The following is an 18,820-nucleotide window of genomic DNA, read 5'->3' on the forward strand; positions in this document are numbered from 1 at the left end:
GGTGAGAAACGTGCAGACCTCTTTATGTCTGGCGCTGTTGCCATGGTGACTCATAATATCTGTGCTCCATTGATAATGGCTTTTTATAGTTGTGGTGCACGCGCTTAACTCAGAGTCAGTCAACTCAGAGTTGATTGAACTAACTCATTTCAGCTGTTCTGTAACCGAAAACTCAGAGTTTCCCATCTCAGGGTAAGTCAACTCAGAGTTCAAGTTTTAACTCAGAGTTGGTTGAACCTCCTTTCTGAAACAGGTCCCAGACCCTAAACAGAAGGACAACATGGGCATTCTCTTCACCCCTATAAACCCAGCTGATCTGTTTATCTCTCTTTCAAGATGGCCGCCCAATCGAGGACTATATAGAGTTCCTCGAGCTCTCACATCAAGTATCCTGGAGGGAGGACACACTAAAGACCATTTTTTGGTGTGGATTAGACAATTGTCTTTATCAGCAAGTTCCAGCGGCTGCAACATGTAAAAAAAAAAATATATATATAGGCTATATATATATATATATATATATATTTATTTATATGTATATGTATATGTTCTATGGTTGTGTGGATCATCTTATACAGTAGAGGAAGCAGTGTCAGAGTCCGTTCCGGTGAGTGAAATCTCAGAGTCTGTTCCTGTGAGAAATATTCCCCAGTCCGTTCCAGAAAGTGAAATACCTGAACCTGCCCTTACTGTCTGCCCTAGTGGGAACAGAGTCCGGTGACGGCTCCAGCCCATGAGTCCACTCCATCGTCGGCTCCAGCCCCTAGCTCTGAATTGCCGGCACCTCCCTTGGTCCCTGAACCGCAAGTGCAACCTTGGCTCCCTGAGCTACCGGCGCCACCCTGGCTCCTGTATTGCTGATATCATCATCATGAAGACTATTAGCATGCCAGCACTACCCTGGTCACCTGCCCATTACCTGCAACTCAAGAGTGCCTGCCCTCCCTCGCCGGTTGGACTTATGTGGCGTGAGGACTCGCCTTTCGGGAGTGGGGAGTTATGTCACGTTCTTATTGTATTTTGGTCCTGGTTTCATTTTTAAGGACTTTTAGTTTGTTTCTCTGTTTTCCTGCTTCCCTTTGTCCTGTGTTCCCGCTCTTCATTTGTTGTCATAGTTACTAAGTATGTTACTAATAGACCACCTGTTTTGTATGTGATTCATTTGTCTGTGTATTTAGGACCTTCAGTTCTCTTAATTCTTTGGGTGCTTCTCATTTCTTATTTGTGCATCCTCATTTCCTTTCCTCACCTCTTAGCTCCACCCCCTGTAGGATATGAGGGAAGGCTGCAAGGAAAGAAAAGGAGGACGGACTCGACGGAGGAATCGAATGAAAGCTTTTTTATATCACTCAAGCATCATTTCACAGCGTCATCAGCAGCGCTCAAAGGATCTGCTCTTATGTTGTTAAAGTTTGGTTATTTAAGAAATTAATAATAAATAATAATAAAGCAAGATACCCTGTTGAAATGTGAGATGTGTGGTTTATTTAAACTGCAAAGGTAACGTATAAATTAAAATGATTGTGACAGATGTGAAGGGGGAGGAGAATTTAAACTTGCGTCAACGTTTAGTCAATAAAACTCTTTCCGCAAAGGATACACCTGTGTATCCTCGCTTATGACTCATCTGGAAGCTTCCTCACTCCTCGATCCTCGACTCCTCACAGTGCAATTAGAGAATTGAGATGTCCTTCAAGATGGCTGAGCTCGATCGGTTTCCGGGTCATAAGATGGAGGAGCGAGGAAACGAGGAGGGATATTGAGAAGCACCCCTGGTCTGGTGTTGACTGTTGAAGTACACACTGTTACGTTTGATTGTGTTGGAATACTGCTTTTGTTTGTTTTAAATATCTTTATTTGAAATGAATCATCCTTGTCTTCATCCTTGGTGAGAAAACCTGTGACTATAATATAATATTATACCAATATATTAGATGCAAAATGTATATGTATAATATTTTAGAGTATAGGCTATACAACATACAAAAGCATAACCCATTCATCATTTATAATATAAGTGTGAATGTAAACAGTTAAATGTAACAAAAGAAAATGTGTGTGTAACAGTATGTTGTATCCGTGCAGCTCTTAGGCCGTGTGTCCACCAAAGTGTGTCCACCAAAGTGTTTTCCCAGAGTCTTGTATGTTTTCAATGGGAGCGCTGTATTAAAACGGCAGCAGCGTGACGAGGCGCTGAGTGTGTGTTTCATGCTGAGCGCTACGTGCTCTGCATTATTTAAAGGTATAGCGGAGGATTTTTTACTTCCGGGTGGATCACCTATACTATTGGTCCTCCTAATTGTCAATCATTCTGATGAATCAATCAAACTTATTCAAAAAGTGGAGAGGGCGGGTCTTATCTAAAATTCGGAAAGATCCTCCACTATACCTTTAACGGTTGCCGAGAATTTAATGTTTAACTTTGTTTAAAACGCAGCACTCATCACTGTCACTTTTTACCCAGCCATCCAATCACAGTTGACAGTGGAGGAGGGGCGGGACAAATACCGCCACATTCTGCTTTTACAACGTCAACAGATGAAAACAACATACGAACGTACGGATCAAAATAATTTAAAACAAGAGCCAGCGAAAATACTTTACATTGTATCCACATTTTTATATAGAAACAATACAGAAACATGCAAAATGCGAAATAATTATACTAGTAACACTTCCATGTATATTCTGTATCATAGTAAAAAAAAAAAAAAAAATGGTATCGGGACTCGTCCTGGAAAAAGTGGTATCGATGCATCCCTAATAGTATATTCTTTTATCTATAGATAATGTATAGATAATTTACCTTGTAGGGTTTATCATATTATAATATTGTATTATATCAAGGACTAAATGTTCTGGGACTTATTATATTATATTTAATGAGATGTGGGTTATGCTTTTATCATATTAGGCTATAGTATAATGTACACTATACTATACCAAAGTAAAGAATATATTTGATATTATTACTTGTGATTATGCTCAAAATAGAATATTGTCTTCATAATGAATGAGCAAAATCTTCTAATGGCTAAATGTTTATGGTTTTACACATTTCTTAGTTCTCAACAGCAAACATTTATTGATTGTGATTTGGATTCCTTTTTACTCTGACTGAATAATTATCTCAGAAAATATGAACAGAAGAGAGGTGATGTAGAAAGTGTGTGTGCTGATTACTGCATGAGGCTGTGGGGAGAGGAGAGGTAGGGGATGGAGGGGGAGGGGTCAGCCTTGGGACAGGCCCGGCGTGCTAGTGTGTAGGGGAAGCAATGGGATGGCTCCGTTGCCAGGGCGATGAGAGAGGCTGGAACTTAGGTGAATGGTAACTAAGTAACAAGAGCAAACAACAGAAGAGAGTTAGAATAATGCAGAAATACACATATAAGATTTACAGTATGACAGAAAAATGTTTTTCACTCTTGTATATCAAATCTCTTGATGACACAAATGCATATAAAGTCTGTGCACCTGCATTCCTCTGCTGCCCATGTCCATATTCAGGAAACCCTGCATCACACTTTCTCAAAGCACACAAATTGAGGCCCTTCTTCCTTCAAAGCGCCCTGCGCAGCCTGTCTGCCCTACCCAGATTAGGGCCAGAGCGACTGGGGTGAAATACTGCAGGAAATCCCCCTGTGCACCACAGCCCAATCTACACGGCACAGTGATGCCTGTGGCCTGCACCCGAAAGGAACTTAAAGAAGAAACCATCAATTATGCTCTATAGTGGACGAGAGGCTGAAGAGTGTGTGTGTGTGTGTGTGTGTGTGTGTGTGTGTGTGTGTGTGTGTGTGTGTGTGTGTGTGTGTGTGTGTGTGTGTGTGTGTGTGTGTGTGTGCGCGCGCTCATGAGAACAGGACAGAGTGAAAGGAACAGTCTGAATGGAAGTGTGCACATGGCTCTGAGAAACGCAGATGGGGAAAGAACAGGGCTGTAAATGAAAGAGGAAGACTGTAGGAACCACACTGGTCTTGTTTCCTGTTTGAAACTGTGCCTTTGAGAGGTTCGTGTGGGGAAGTGTGTGTGTGTGTGTGGGATGAGTATCAGTATCCTGCATGGTGTTCAGCCCGCTGAGCCCCTGTATGGGGCTGATGAAGTGCTAAACCCTTTTCTTCCTTTCTGAGCCACTGTTTCAGTCCTGTTTCTCACTCTGCTTATTTATGGCCCTAGTGATTTCAGCAGACATCCCCCCCACACACACACACATTTCTGTGATGATTGTTGGGAAAAGACCTCACAAGGAAAGGATGTAAATATAAAATGTGTTGAAACCAACGTAAGATGCATTTCCCTTCTGGCTTATTTCCAGCGTTATTATTGTTAACTAAATTATATAAAACCGGATATTTAATCGGAAAAAATGTAGGGCTGGATTTGATTTCACCCATCAAAAATTGATTGGATGATGAAAAGTGTGCATTCCACACATGAATTGGAGCAAGTCGTGAATGTTGAAACAACGTTTGTATAGCTAATCTGTTAATAATAAATTGAGTTTGGTATGTGCTCAATAAATTGCTTTCAGTAGATTTTTTTTTTATTGCTATACACCCAGTAAGCCGTAGGAAATATGACTGTAAATTATTGTTTTTTAACATTCATGAAGATCTCTGCCCATTTTGTTTACCTCAGACATTAGTAAAACGAAAAAATGGGCCAAAGCAGAACACAATAATAATAAAAAATCATTATCCTTCTTTCAAAAATCCCACATTCTTCAATAACCCCCACACTCTTGGATGTTTGTTATTTGTTTGTTTTTTAAAAGTATAAAAAGACATAAACAGCTGAAATTTCAAAAGAACATTTAAGATTAATTTAAATTATAAAACAATGAATACTTTTTTTTGTTAAATTATAAAGTCAGCGTGAAATGAACATGCACTCTATATATTTTCTAAATGCTTATTATAGATCTTATGAACAATTAATCCGTGCATTTAAAAAAAAAAAGATTCTATGCATTGTCATGTCTCACGCACAGTGAGCTAGAATGCCTTTCAAAGCAATACTTATTATCTGTTATTTCAATAAATGTATTTGAAAAAGGTTTCAGTGGCTATATGAATGACATTCAATTTACATAATCTACCAGCAGAGGCAAACTGGACTGTTAACCAGCCAAACTTCAACCCCTTGATGCACCTTTATATTTTAAAGATTTATTGTCCTAAAACCCCTGTTTCACACACTAGGCTACTTTGAGAACATTTAAGGGCATAACGGCATTTAACAGCCCCCAAGCCAAATAAATCAACAGACTGTCCACACCATATTTTCTTCATCTCAGAATGTGCACCTATACATACATTGTGTACAACATAAAAAAAAAAAAAAAGTATATGGCAGATGTTTGGAGAATTGCTTTAGGGTGTCTAGTTAATTCTCGTGGGAATTCAACTTCCTCTTTTTGCTGTCTAGTATAACAGTAACTTTCCCCTATCCCTTTCTCTCAGTTTCGCACATACCTTCTCTCTCTCTCTCTCTCTCTCTCTCTCTCTCTCTCTCTCTCTCTCTCTCTCTCTCTCTCTCTCTCTCTCTCTCTCTCTCTCTCTCTCTCTCCCTCCCTCTCTCTCTCTCACACACACACACCCACCAGGTGTTTAGTGGATGGCAGGTGTGAACAAGCATGACAGGCCTGAAGAAGTAGAAATGTAAAAAATCTGTTTAACATCATACATGTATTATCGCTGTCTTCACTCATTTGTATTGCCAACTGAAGGATTCATGGCAACTGTTTCTGCCTAAAGCTTTTTCATTTCCTAAGTCAGAGTCAAACAGCTAATATTTCATAATATTTTTAAATCTGCTTGTAAAGAGAATTAGTACACTGAGAACAATAACCAAAATGAAACTTATATGGAACAAAAAAATGTCAATGCTGATTCAAAAGACGTTTTTTAGCCATAGTTTCAGATAAACAGTATAAACAATAATTTTCTGAATTAAATTGATCAATGTGATTTATTAGTATTGTTAATGAAATATCAGATACATTTTGTAATATATTTGTACAGAGGACAGATGGCAGTTTTCAAATTAAGTTTTCACAATAAACATAAAATTTTTATGGATGTGAACACGCCCTTGCACATGCAGTGAGGGGTAATTTGATTTTAAGTGACACAACTTCAGAACTAATTTGAACTGATTTTCCCTTTTCTTCCAGAACATATTTATCTCATTGCAAGTCATAATTGTGCATGTAAAATAAACACTGCCACAACATCATTTGATTTTTTGATCTGCACCTCAGGCTACATTAAGGCCACACTGAGGTGAGTGATGAATTATTGATTTTGCTTTGACAATATTTTGGAGTACTGACTGCAACATCCCATCTGTGCGAGTAATTGTTATATTTGGTGAAGGTTTTAAAGGGTTTACATTGAGATGCTCTACTTTCTAGATACCATGTACCTTTCTAGATGCAGTATGAGAAGCTATCATATATGCTGCAGTCGTGTCAGCTTTTATAAAAGAGAGTTTGAGTTATTTATTTTCTTTGGTTAGTGAAGTTTTCTTTCTTCTCCAGCTCTCCTATCTTCAGAAGTGCTTGTTGAAACAAGTTGTTTCACACTGGTGTCAAATCAGGCAAAAACATCCACAGATGTTCAAATTATATTTTCCTTTACTTCTATGTTTATTTTATACAAGATAAATCGATGCTCTCAATGACAGTCATCTCAAATTTTACTCATTAGTCTCATTTGACTAATATGACCATAAATATAATGATTAATTCTATAAACTTTAACACAGCACATACACAATACATTATTTATGCTGCAAAGTAAAAAGATGAATTTTGGTAGTATTTAGCAGTAATGATGGGTGTTATGCCCTATTTTATTTTATAAACCTCCTTTAAGATGTTCAGACTTCACTAGTCAAGACGTTTTTTTGCTGTCTTCAGTTTATTGCTTGCTTTCAGCAGGGCTTAAAATGAGGACTGAGACTTGGTCCTTGCAAAACATGGCATTTTCTCTGTTTTGACCTCTCAGGTTTACCAAAAAATATTTTGGATCATTGTCCTGAAGTGTCTGTTTAATGAATGTAAAGCATTATGCTCCCACCAGGACCATATGCCATTACGATGAGATTGTTTTGTTGGATAATCATGTTGAGTGTTTAGTTTTTTAACAAGACCACCATAGCAAGGAAGCAGATACAGCTTATATGACAGTCAATTCTAGAAAAACGTTTTGAGCTTCCTCTCACATGCATAAGTCAACTCATAAATTGGTCATAAAGATCAACAGCTAGAACATGTATTTGGCAGGGTGCTAAAACTCACACCAGATTTTTTTTAAAATATTGACAGGAACATCTTATATAGGATGACCAAAATGGACTTTGAAAGCAGGGCCTCAAAATGCTTCTGGCTTTTTAGGTTTTAAGCAGGAGGTGTCAGAAAATTTACCACAGCGATAACTGGCTTATGGCGGTCAAGCCATAAGTTATGTTGCTTTTAGATTCAATGATGTCGACTCTTCCTATATCAGTGTGATGAAGAATTCACCAAGCGCTTAATTGTTCACAAACTTGTACAGAACGTGAACTGGGATTTGACCATTGTGAGAGGTTAGTTTTACTCTACTGATGTGCCCTACTCCGTGTTGTTGCAGAAGTAATTCTACTCTAGAGGAACCACCGGTTCAGACATTACTTGCAGTTGGCTGAGGAAATAAAAGTTCCACAAGGGGGGTTTTGCAGCAAAGCAATAGAGGAACTATTTTTGGTTCACCAAGAACCTTTCAGACAACAGTTCTAAAAGCTTTTAATGTTGCTCATATGTCTGTGTGGTGTTTTTAATATGCTTTAGGACAAACCAAGTCAACACCATTGCTATGTATTTTCTCCTTAAAACTGCAGCAAAAAAAAAAAAAAAAAGGTTTGAAATCGCTGCCGTTTCTGACGTCATAAATTACCTTGTAAACAATCAGGTCAACGTTCAGGGGTTAGCATATCATCGTCTCAAGAGAAGCCAGGTTATCCTGCCTGGTATATTTTTTATGTTGATATGAAAAATCGGGTACATTTTACAGTATAACAAGTTATTTATGTATATGATGTTAGCTATATAACAATGTTATGATGAACTATATGTTCTACTAGTTGTTCAACGCGTTTTTCAAGCATGCTGATTTTTAGCAGGCAGCTGACTGACTCTGAGATGGCAAACATGATCATGGTTTGTGTGTAACATTAGCAACACATCATTAGCTGTTTGATAATGTAGTCAAGCAAAATGCTAATCATATTAATTACCGTTATGTGTCCGACGTTGTAGAGAGCAATACATTATACCATTCTGATACATTGACTTGTAGAAGAGCCCATATGAGTGAGTGGAGGCGCGGCTAATTTGCATATGTATGGCTCAACGTATACTAAATGAAGCCAGGGATTATTACATTCAAGCTATTTTAAGACATGAATAAAGAAAATAATCCACAGGAAAACCGTTTAAATATGTCATTTTGGTGATCAAAATAAAATATTAAGGGATATAATTATTGACTACAGGGGACTTTAAAAGAACGTTTCTTAGTGTGAACAACATTTAAAAAAATCTTATGAACCTTTTTCCACTATAAAGAACATGTGGAATGGACGTTCCATGAATGTTAAAAGTTCTTCATGGACATCAAGAACCTTTATTTATGTAGTGTGTAGCTACCATCATTGGGATTACGACTGAATTCCTTGACGTCAGAATGCCCCTAAAAGTATCAACGCATTGCCAAGGGACTTTGATTGACCTGGGAGAACCGTCCTAACTCTATCTTATGAGAACAAGTTGGCCATTTCAAATGAGCTCGTACGCTTTGATTTTTACGGAAAAAAAATTTGTGGGAAAATATTTAATGATGATCCACCCCTAAACCTAACCGCTGAGTGGGGCGTAAGGAGATTGCACAACTTCATAGTAATTCAACACTAATTTGCCAAAACATAAAACAAATATTTATGAAAGTGTTGGCTAAACAAGTGCCACCATTTTCCAGACACGCACCACAAGTTGTGGAGAAACTGGAGCTAAATGGCTCATAGATGGCCTGCACACACTGATATACAGACAGAAGAGTGTCAGTCAGTAATTGAAGAAATTGGGAGAATGAAAATGAAAGAAAATGAACCAGAATGAAAAGAATGCAAACATCACTGATCAAAGAGAGGGAAACAACATGCGTAAGGACAAATCAGTCAAATGATTTATCTACACAGCCTCTGGGTATGTTCTCTGATATTGCCGGTCTTGATTTTAAATTGCTCCAGGACACAAATACCACAAAACAGAGCGCTCATATTTAACACAGACTTAATTTATTACATCAATCTGACTCTGTGTAAAGCATGATATTCTTTGATATAAGCAACCACTTTTCACATTGAATATGTCTGCTGACAGCAAAATGAATACATTTCTGCAGCACCTAGTAGTAGTAGAAGTAAACATATATTTAAATTTGTATCTAAATATTTTAATACCAAGGAAAACACACAAAAAATAAAATAATAAATTTGACTAATTATGTTCTGTATTCATTCCAAAATAAATGAATATTAGTGTAATGTATTGTATTAATTATTTTATTTATAGGCTTCAGTAAGCAGATGGTTCGATTTCAGGTAACAAATAATGAAATCCAACACTAAATTGAAGAAGAAAAAAACACCATTACAGAAGAAATTTATTAAAGGTTTAATAAACAGAAGATCATCAATAAAGAGCATCAATGTGGAATGTGATCTTTGTCTCACACAAAAACACACTGGACACAAACAAACACACAACTGAATAAGATCAGTGAATTATTAAAGTTTCTTCTTGAAACATTTTGAGAGTATGGGAACATCATTACAACTCTTTACTGGTCAACAAGAAAACGGGGAGACTCTGATTACAATGACCTCCGACCCGGTTAACTGAAGCAGTCCATACTAGCTTTGGCACGCTCCATCTCATGAAGGAAGTTATAGAACTGGGGTAAAGTCAGCTCTAATGTGGAGAGACACAAACAAAGCTATCAAAAATGACAGCAAATGTATCCTGAAAATGCTGAATCAAGTACAGTATAACAACTTACACAAATAATTTGAAGTAAACTCACCCATGTACACATTTTCTGTTGTGTTTCCTTTTCTGATCACCAGTTTCAGCTGTGAGAAGAAAAAAGTTTAATGAATCACAAGCCTTATTCATTAAATATTCACTTCAATATGTGGGGCTCTTCCCCCAATGTGGGTATGAATAATTTTTTTTTTTTAAATATATATTGTTACTAGGGTAGGTATGTTCTACACTAATCAAGTCAATCCCTGAATACTGAATTAATTTCTAATCATTTTAAATAAACAGCTAATACTCATTAAGAATATAGATAAACTTTATTTAGCTGTAACTGTCTAGACTTGTAATATGTGGGAATTTTTATTCGATTTTTTCAAGACATGTAATGTTTTAAACACTACATTTGTGCAGGGAAATTAACTTTAAAGAAGATCTACATTTCCCATTTTCAATCATGGGGATAACATGGAAAATGAGCCATGCTTTAGTGGAGGATTTCGGTGACCTGGTGGAAAACAAACACACTTTTAACATGAAAATGACATGAAATTACCACTATAACCAGTAGATGGCTGCACATTAGCTCATTTGTCATTTCCACTCCCTTTTATAGTTTTGTGTTTTACTTTTAGATATATCATAAAATGATTATAACAAATTTTAGAAATGTATTGCACTGAAGTATAGAGTATAGTAAGAGTAGGAAAAGTCACAAAGTCTCATGCCATTTAGATGAAAGGAATTTCATAAAATAAATAAGGCAAAATTTTACAGTGGATAGGAAACTGTCTTGAATTGTTCTCGCATCATATTATGTAAACTGCATTTATGACAAAGAACTACACAGATGCAGATATCATAACAATCTATCAATAAATGCACACACACATCGTCCTCCGGTTCTGACTCTGGCTTGGTGCTCTGCGGATTGAAGAACTCCGAATAACGCAGACTAAAATACGGGGAGGAGCCGAAGCCGAAGCCTAATGCCGGTTTCATATGAGTTTTAAAGGGAAGGTGATCACGAATTAGTGTAGCCAACATATTATGGATATTACATTAGGCTGTTTCTGGAAATACAACCACTGAAGATTACAAATGAAAAACAACATACTTGACTGGCTACAAACAAAGAAAGTATTTCACATTTTTAGCCTTGTATTGCTGACGATGATTAATTATGGGTTGGGGATCGTGTCCTTGGACAAGTGTGACTCAAGTTGAACAGAAACTTTGTGGGAATCCCTATTAGGTTGAGTGTTTCCATGCAGCTTATGAAAATAAATGTGCTACCAATGATAATGATTCAGCTATTGTGATTGAATCCGCTTCTGGCGTACTGTCAAAATAATACAGAGAACTGCTTATCAGTGGCTCTGTTTACATTCCTGATTGGGACACACTGCTTCAGTGGTGTGCAGAAAGGCTATAGGCAAACTATTGGCAAGTTGTCTGCTGCTGTAGTTGAGGCTGATACAAATCCACCAGATGATAGAGAGTGTTTTAATTGTGGTCAGCAGGGCCATTTATCCCGTAACTGTAAATGCCCACTCAGAAGGTGTAAAAAAAGAAAATGTGACAGAAATTTCTGGTGTTAATGTGGATTTGAAAGTAGATCAGTGAGAAGAGATTAAAAAAATAAGGTCAAAAGATTGAAGTCTTAAAGGGGTCATGAACTGCATTGTTTTATTGTTTTATAATGTTTCCTGGTGTGCACTTATAATGTTAGTATGATTTTTACATAAAAAATTGTCATAATTTAGAAATTAAAGGCATTTTTCCTAGCCTGATTTTAGCAGGCACACACTGATTTGGCACATTCCACATCCTGTCGTTCTGGCAGATTGGCTTCAATATAAGCTGTTTTCAGACTAACTAGAAAGTTTTGAGCTCTGAAACGTACAGGATGTTTTTATAGTACAATGACCTCTTATATGTCAAAATATCAAGGGATTTTTGATTTCTCAGTCCATGACCCCTTTAAGGAAATCCTTTTGAAGGAAACATCTATAATAATTATTTTTATAAGTGAATGGATAAATACAGGTTGATGAAAAATTACAGACAATGACTCCAACAAATGTTGCAAAAATATATAAAATATATAAAAATGATGTTTATTTGAAAATGCATGTAATTTCTGGCAAAGATGTCTTAAGCTGGGCTAGAGTCAAAAGATAGTAAATAAAGTCTGATGTTACAAGTTTATGGAAATGCAGTTTACCAGTTCTGAATGCCTCAGAGTCTCTCTCTCATTCAAAGTGAAGATAAAAGCTGCTATCTGAGCCTGTGTCATAAGTGATAAGCTATAGTAAAGAACTGTGTTTCAGTTGAAAATCATAGACACTGAGATGTTAAAAGAAATCATGCTACAGGCAGTTCAGATTTTATACATTTAGAGGGCAATTTTTATGTAAATGTTTTAAAAGTAAAACTGAATGAGTTTAAAGAAGTCTTTAAAATAATAATACAGACCTTAAACGATATAAGTAACATTTTGGACTAGTTTATTTTAGGACCAGTAACTTCTTTGTCTTCTTTTAAGCCTGGAACACAGCAAGTAATGGCTGAAATTGGTCCTTTTGGGCTTTTTTTCGGCCGATTCGACATGTTGAATTGACGTCGGGCCGTCGGTGAAAGGGGGAACTCTGATTGGCTGTTCAGCTTAGTGAACGAGTCAGTGCACGAGAATAAAAGCAAAACAGCGAGCAAAGAAGTCAAAACGGTACAGAGAGAAGGCTGTTCTAATGTTACATCATCTTACCTGAATATTCCTTGGCGAATATTTCAATATGAACATGGGCAGAATGGAATAAAGAAAGTGTTTAGCAGGATTGATATTCAAAACGTAAGCACGCACTGCTTTGTTTACGGTTTGTGTATCTGCAGCGTCGGTTTCCCTTTTTGAATGACGAATATAGGCGAATATATCTGCAGAAATAGACAGTTGTCTCATTTACACGCAGGCGCAGAACGCGCGCATTCTAGCTAACAGTCGGCAGTAGTTCTCTCGGTGTGTTCAAGTGGAGCTTTTTACCCTGATGCGAGGCGACAACACAGTCGGCTTTCATCAGCGCTAGTTCGTCGGCGTCGGCTTGGTGTGTTCCAGGCTTTAGTCTCCACCATGATACAGGGCCAATAGCTCCGGCTACAGATGTACAGTAGCAGTACACTGAATGGACGGTTGTGATAACTACTCACTGAGTACAATCTCAGCAGTGCTAGGTTGCTGACTGACACATTTTCTTAGACGTGTTGGCGACTAGAAACGCAGATCTGTGACCTGGAAGGTCGCAACGTGCCTAAATCCAGGGTCTGAGTGTCAGCCGCACAATCGATGGAGATATGCTTCAGTTTATCTGTCCATGTGTGGAAAATGTGTTTATCTATTTCTTAGCCAATCAGAATCATTCAACCTGAAGCAATGATGTAGCTCAGACCTTGGTGAAGGGTATAATTGCTGTGATCTTTGTAACTTTAAGCGGGGCGGCCTACAAACTCCTTGTGAGTCTTGAAGCTGACTTCTGCTGATGAAACTGCAAACTATTATATCTTCAGTAAAAAAAAAAATCTTTCATTTATTATAATTCTGACTCTTGTCTTAAATTGACTATACTTTTAACTCCTGGTCTTAAATAATCATTTATGGTCCTTGGGTCATTAACTGTAAATCCCCTAACAGTAGAGAGAGTTCAGGAGAAAGTGGGTCAATTGTTTGATAACTAACACCTGTTTAGTTATCTCAGTGACAGGTGGATATAAGCCACTGGCTGAAGGCACCAACACACTAATACAGGATAATCGGGCCGATTTTGGGCCCAATTCTCCCCTTCCGACAATCCTAGGTAAAGTCCCGATGATCTTGATGGTTCAACAGATTATCTTATCAGATTTTCCTGTGGTGTGAGATGTGTTCGGAAGAATGTCAGAGCTGCACTGATCTCAAATCGTAAATATTCAACATGCTGAATATTTACGATCAGAAATCCTGTTGTGTGTGGGGAACCCCACGGACAAATGCGCATGCACTCTGTAGATTGTCATGTGGAACAAAACGATACCAAATCAGAAAGTGAGCTGACAGAAGAATAACATGACTTCATCCAAACCTTTTTCTTTTTTTCCGCGAAATTGAGCAGCGCTGAGTGTGGCATTGAAAAGCTGCCTTTTCTGTTTATTATTGTATGAGATGTAAAATAAAGTTTGTGAAAGTTCTTTAGCCTCCCCAATGACTCCTACCATTGACCAGAAAAGTATTACACATACATAACAACATTTTTGAGGAAATCTGCCAACTCCAACTCCAAAATCTGAAGACTGACACTGACTTTCAGCGTCAATTTCTCCAGACAGTAAAAAATCTGGGCAAAATTTGGCTTGCATATTCCAGCCTTTAATCTGTTTGAACCATCAAGTAAAGGTTAAATGCACCTTAAAATCAATCTATCTGTGAATATTTGCTCTGACTTTCAAAAAATTAAAGAGGTTTACCTGTAGAAAAATGTTTCCAGTCTTTTGCAGCTCACTTGTACCAACAGTAACTGCAAAAGATTATGCGTTTAAATTATTCACATATTATTTATATTCTTATTTGCATTGGAAATTATATAGATTTAAATACAAATGTTTATTGATTGCTTACCACCAAATTTCCACTCCATGTCAACAAGCTGGTTGACCATTAGTGTCTGTCCCACAGCCAGCCTGGACAAAACAGGGTAGTGGACTCTCCACTGAAATAAATGGAAGATGTAGACACACTGAATCTTAGTCATACCCATCCACAACCACAGGGAAACAACAGAAGCACCACAATAACTCATCCATGATGGCTTAATGTTAAGTCATACCTGGTCAGAGAAATGACTGGCCTTTTCTTCATTTAGTCCTGTGATTAAGCAATAGATCACACTGTTAAATATTGACAAATGGGAAATATAATCAAACATGTACAGATTATGGCAGTGAGGAAAGATCGATTTGTACCTAATGAGAGCAAGTCCACCTTCACCTGTTCAGCTGTTAGGTTTCTTTTTAAAGCACCTGAGAAGGAAGGAAGACATTAACATTGTTTCTATATTCACATTTTATCTCTGTTCCAAAGCCTAGTGAACTAAATAGGCAGCATTCTAACAGATATGGACCTTGATAGCATACCAATGTGAATCTATGTATCAGTCAAATTACTTATATGTAATGCCTTATAATGCTGCCTACGTAGACAGCTCACTATAGGCTTTTTAAAACTCAGCCTAAACATTTTTGTACGTCTTTCTGATACATATTATTCTACACTACCACTTTGATTATTTCCCTCCATCAGTATGATTAGTAATTTGACATGTTTGTCTTAATTTAATGTCTAAAAGCACAGGCAGCAGGATAGTCATTGCATGCAAATGTAGCAGCACACCAATGCATACTGATTGGTAGAGTCGTGCAGTCTGCATGTGACATTAGGTCCAGATTCCCAAGGGCAATTTGCAACAAGGGCTATTTGCATATGTTAGGATCCTCTAGACGCATAATGCAGCAATTTGGTGTAAAATACAGTGAACAATCACTCACTGTGATTAGGATCATAGCATTCACTGTTTAAATTAGTGCTGGGGTCAGGCTAAGCGTCTACATTAGATGTTATCACCAGCAGAAGGGGAGTGCATTATTCAACAGTGGAAATTCAGATTAAGGTGCTCGATCTGTTCAAGCTGAGGGTCCTGAATGTTTTACCATGAGGTAGGAGGAGTACACTCTTCATCAGAGCCCTCAGTGGCCCTGCACTCATCCCATTCTCTCCAGCAAACTCTGTCAGCTGATGCAAGAACCTCTCGGACTGAAGAGGACAAAGACAAATATTTAACTTTTACTTGGGTGCGATTATAAATCCTCTTAAAGGGATAGTTCTCCCAAAAATGAACATTCTGTCATCATTTACTGACCCTCATGTTGTTCCAAACCTGTATGACTTTCTTTCTTCTACTGAACACAAAAGAAGATATTTTTAAGAATGTCGGAACCAAACAATTGATAGGCCCCATTGACAGATGAAGAAGAAAGAAATTCATACAGGTTTGGAACAACTTGAGGGTGAGTAAATGAAGACAAAATGTTCATTTTTTTGGGTGAAGTATCCCTTTAACCACAAATAGAATCATTTCACACACAGGTTATCACAAATGTTCACATAATCAATCTTTTGTTATATTCATGTACTTGGCAGACACTTTTACCCAAATCGGCTGCATTCAAGGTAGACATTTTATCCTTTGCATTTCCTGGCAATGATTTAACAGAGAAATAACTTTTCAGAGATGTAATCTGGGAGTGTTGCCTCACCTCTTTGGGTTCTAGAAGGAACTGGTATAAGATCTCTGTCAGACTCACGAACTGCTGCAGGGAAGTAAAGTTATTAGCCTTGAATGTAGGTTACATTGGTGTATCATCTACTATCTAGGTGAAAAGCTGAAATAAAGGTATATCCGTAAACACAGTAAGTACAGCAAGTAGAAGCATGCAGATAAATGCACACTACCAATCAAATGTTTGGACACAACTTGACTTTAATTCACTTTAAGCAGAACTGAACACCAGGCTCGTGTTTGCTGCTTTTCCATTACTGTTCATCTTGTTCAACTCACCCATTTAAAAACATTACAATATTAGCTAAATATTAGCACACACACAAAAAAAAAAAAGAAAGAAAGAAAATTGCACTAATGAATTTATTTACAAAAAAACAAACAAAAAACCTAGGCCTATCAAGCATGATGTATTTAGATATTTTAACATCATAAGTCGAGTGTGTTCAGACTTTACTGGTAGTGTAATGTATGTTTGCTGTTGATTGTTGCATACAACACTTTAGCAGTGGTCAAATACATATTAGAAAGAAAGGCATAATTGTGTCTATGCCACTTATAAAAAGAAGTCAAGTTGTTTCCTCAAACATTCACAGCAATCCAAAAATGAGTGCCTATTATCAACGGTATGATATCGTATAAGTGTGATCGTGTCGAAATACACTAGCCTAAATAAAATAAAATAAAAATGCATATAGGCTACATCACTAAAGAAGCTGAGGTTATTCATGCTAATGCTAAGTGTTATGGTAGCCTACTGTAATATCATCACGTGACAACAACACATTCCACACGCATAATACATATATGTATTAAGCGAGACATTAGGTGACTTATTTCTGAAGGCTCGATGATCGATAGACCCGTTTATTTACATCCAGTTTAATTATTCACAAAATCTGTTGATCACCAATACATTAAACTCATTATTTAGGATTATACTAGTTAACACTTTCCGTTCCCAGCATACTGAACTCCTACCTGTTCACTGAATTTATTCAGATTCTGAAAGTCAGTGCTGACATTGTCGGGTAAAGTATCATTCGTGAAATGCAACTGCAACATTGTTTCCTTGCAGCTCCGCTTTTCATACACTCAACTGTCACATCTGTTTCTACACTTCCGCTGTTCAGGCCAACGATTTAACGCAGCACTTTCGCCATTCTCAGACTTGCGCGCCCTGAGCACGTGTGGTCATAAATGTTTGTAGTGCAATGATAATGATGAAGATTTTGTGTGCGTTAATTAAACGATCATAGTGACAAAATACGTAAATATTGTTTTCTTTAAAGTAACTGATTATATTTCGTCTCATTCAGGCTATATAAAATATGTCCCATGATGTTAACCCTTAAATGGGCAGCAGTATAAAATACCTCAGTAAATTGATGTATTGCTATGTTCCAAAACATCAGGTCTCACATAATAACATTTCGTGTTTTTATTAAAAATATTGCTTATATTTTCATCGTATAGTTTGTATCTCATATGTAAAAAATAAATAAATAAATTTTACTCTGGCTAAATCTAATGCAATGCCATAAACTATGTTTGTTAGTTTGTTTGAACAGGACAGCTCTTGCGGGACCATGGTTTTATACCAAGTCACTTGACATGAGTTTTTACACGGTCCAATTTTTTTATATTTTTCTCAGAAATTGGCCACATTCATTGTTTGTTCATTGTCAGTTTCTCCCCTCCATGCTCTAAAATATATGTAAGCTATAACAACACATGATATAATATTATACTATGGTCAACATACAAAGTAGATATTTAATAAGTTCCAACATTATAAATAGGCAACATACAGGCCTAAAAAATATGTTTCAAACAATCCAATAAAAAAAAAAAAAAAAACGTGCATATTTTATTTGCACAGAATAGAATCTTACAGCACACGTGCATGGCAACCCTATCTCATCCAATCCTGAGAAAGGGTTAAACAGTAGGAGGTAAAAGTAGCTTTTATTCAGTGGGAGTGCGATTCGAGACCCGGGAAAAGTCACGCCTGAGTGTAGAGGCAAAAGACCGAGCGGACCTTGTGAACGAGACTCCATTTACATATTCACCCTAAGGGTTTATAGGCGTGTGTACCTGCAAAGATTAGTGTGACATACCTTGGTACCTTGGCAGTGGACAGTGGACTACTATAACTGCACATTCAACCTCTACTCTCAAGCGTTTTTCAGTAACACTTCTCCAGAGACAGGTAAGTTTCATGCCTCTTCTGCATGGAGCGCTAGTGCGCGTTCTCGGGGAGAGTTCAAGTGCAGCATGACCGCACATGTCTGATGATATAGACTTACTCAAACTTAGTTTTATTTAACTTACTTTAACCAACAGATCTATATGTAACTAGAATGTTGAATTTCGT

General features: G+C 37.3%; 2 protein-coding genes across 3 annotated transcripts in view; one reads left to right on the plus strand and one right to left on the minus strand.

Annotated features, from left to right (window-relative positions):
• Positions 1-9,691: 9,691 nt before the first annotated feature.
• On the minus strand, positions 9,692-17,581 carry commd7 (COMM domain containing 7). 2 transcript variants are annotated; one of them, XM_082146483.1, is made up of 9 exons: positions 17,425-17,581; positions 16,421-16,474; positions 15,815-15,917; positions 15,071-15,127; positions 14,935-14,972; positions 14,727-14,817; positions 14,576-14,625; positions 10,125-10,173; positions 9,692-10,012 (listed from the first exon to the last, which is right to left on the minus strand). In XM_082146483.1, exons 1-9 carry the CDS (start codon positions 17,506-17,508, stop codon positions 9,936-9,938), a joined length of 603 nt encoding a protein of 200 aa, XP_082002609.1. In that variant the 5' UTR covers positions 17,509-17,581; the 3' UTR covers positions 9,692-9,935. The 2 variants fall into 2 exon arrangements, with proteins under 2 accessions (XP_082002609.1, XP_082002610.1); XM_082146484.1 differs by having other exon boundaries at positions 16,421-16,471; positions 17,425-17,579.
• An 845-nt stretch (positions 17,582-18,426) lies between these two features.
• dnmt3bb.1 (DNA (cytosine-5-)-methyltransferase 3 beta, duplicate b.1) overlaps positions 18,427-18,820 on the plus strand; it is a 49,126-nt gene continuing 48,732 nt past the window's right edge. Inside the window, exon 1 of the mRNA XM_082146453.1 lies at positions 18,427-18,655. The gene's annotated coding sequence lies outside the window, so the exon portion shown is untranslated. The remainder of the gene's footprint in view (positions 18,656-18,820) is intronic.

Source organism: Leuciscus leuciscus, assembly GCF_965113295.1.
Source record: "Leuciscus leuciscus genome assembly, chromosome: 18".
Classification (NCBI taxonomy): Eukaryota; Metazoa; Chordata; class Actinopteri; order Cypriniformes; family Leuciscidae; genus Leuciscus; species Leuciscus leuciscus.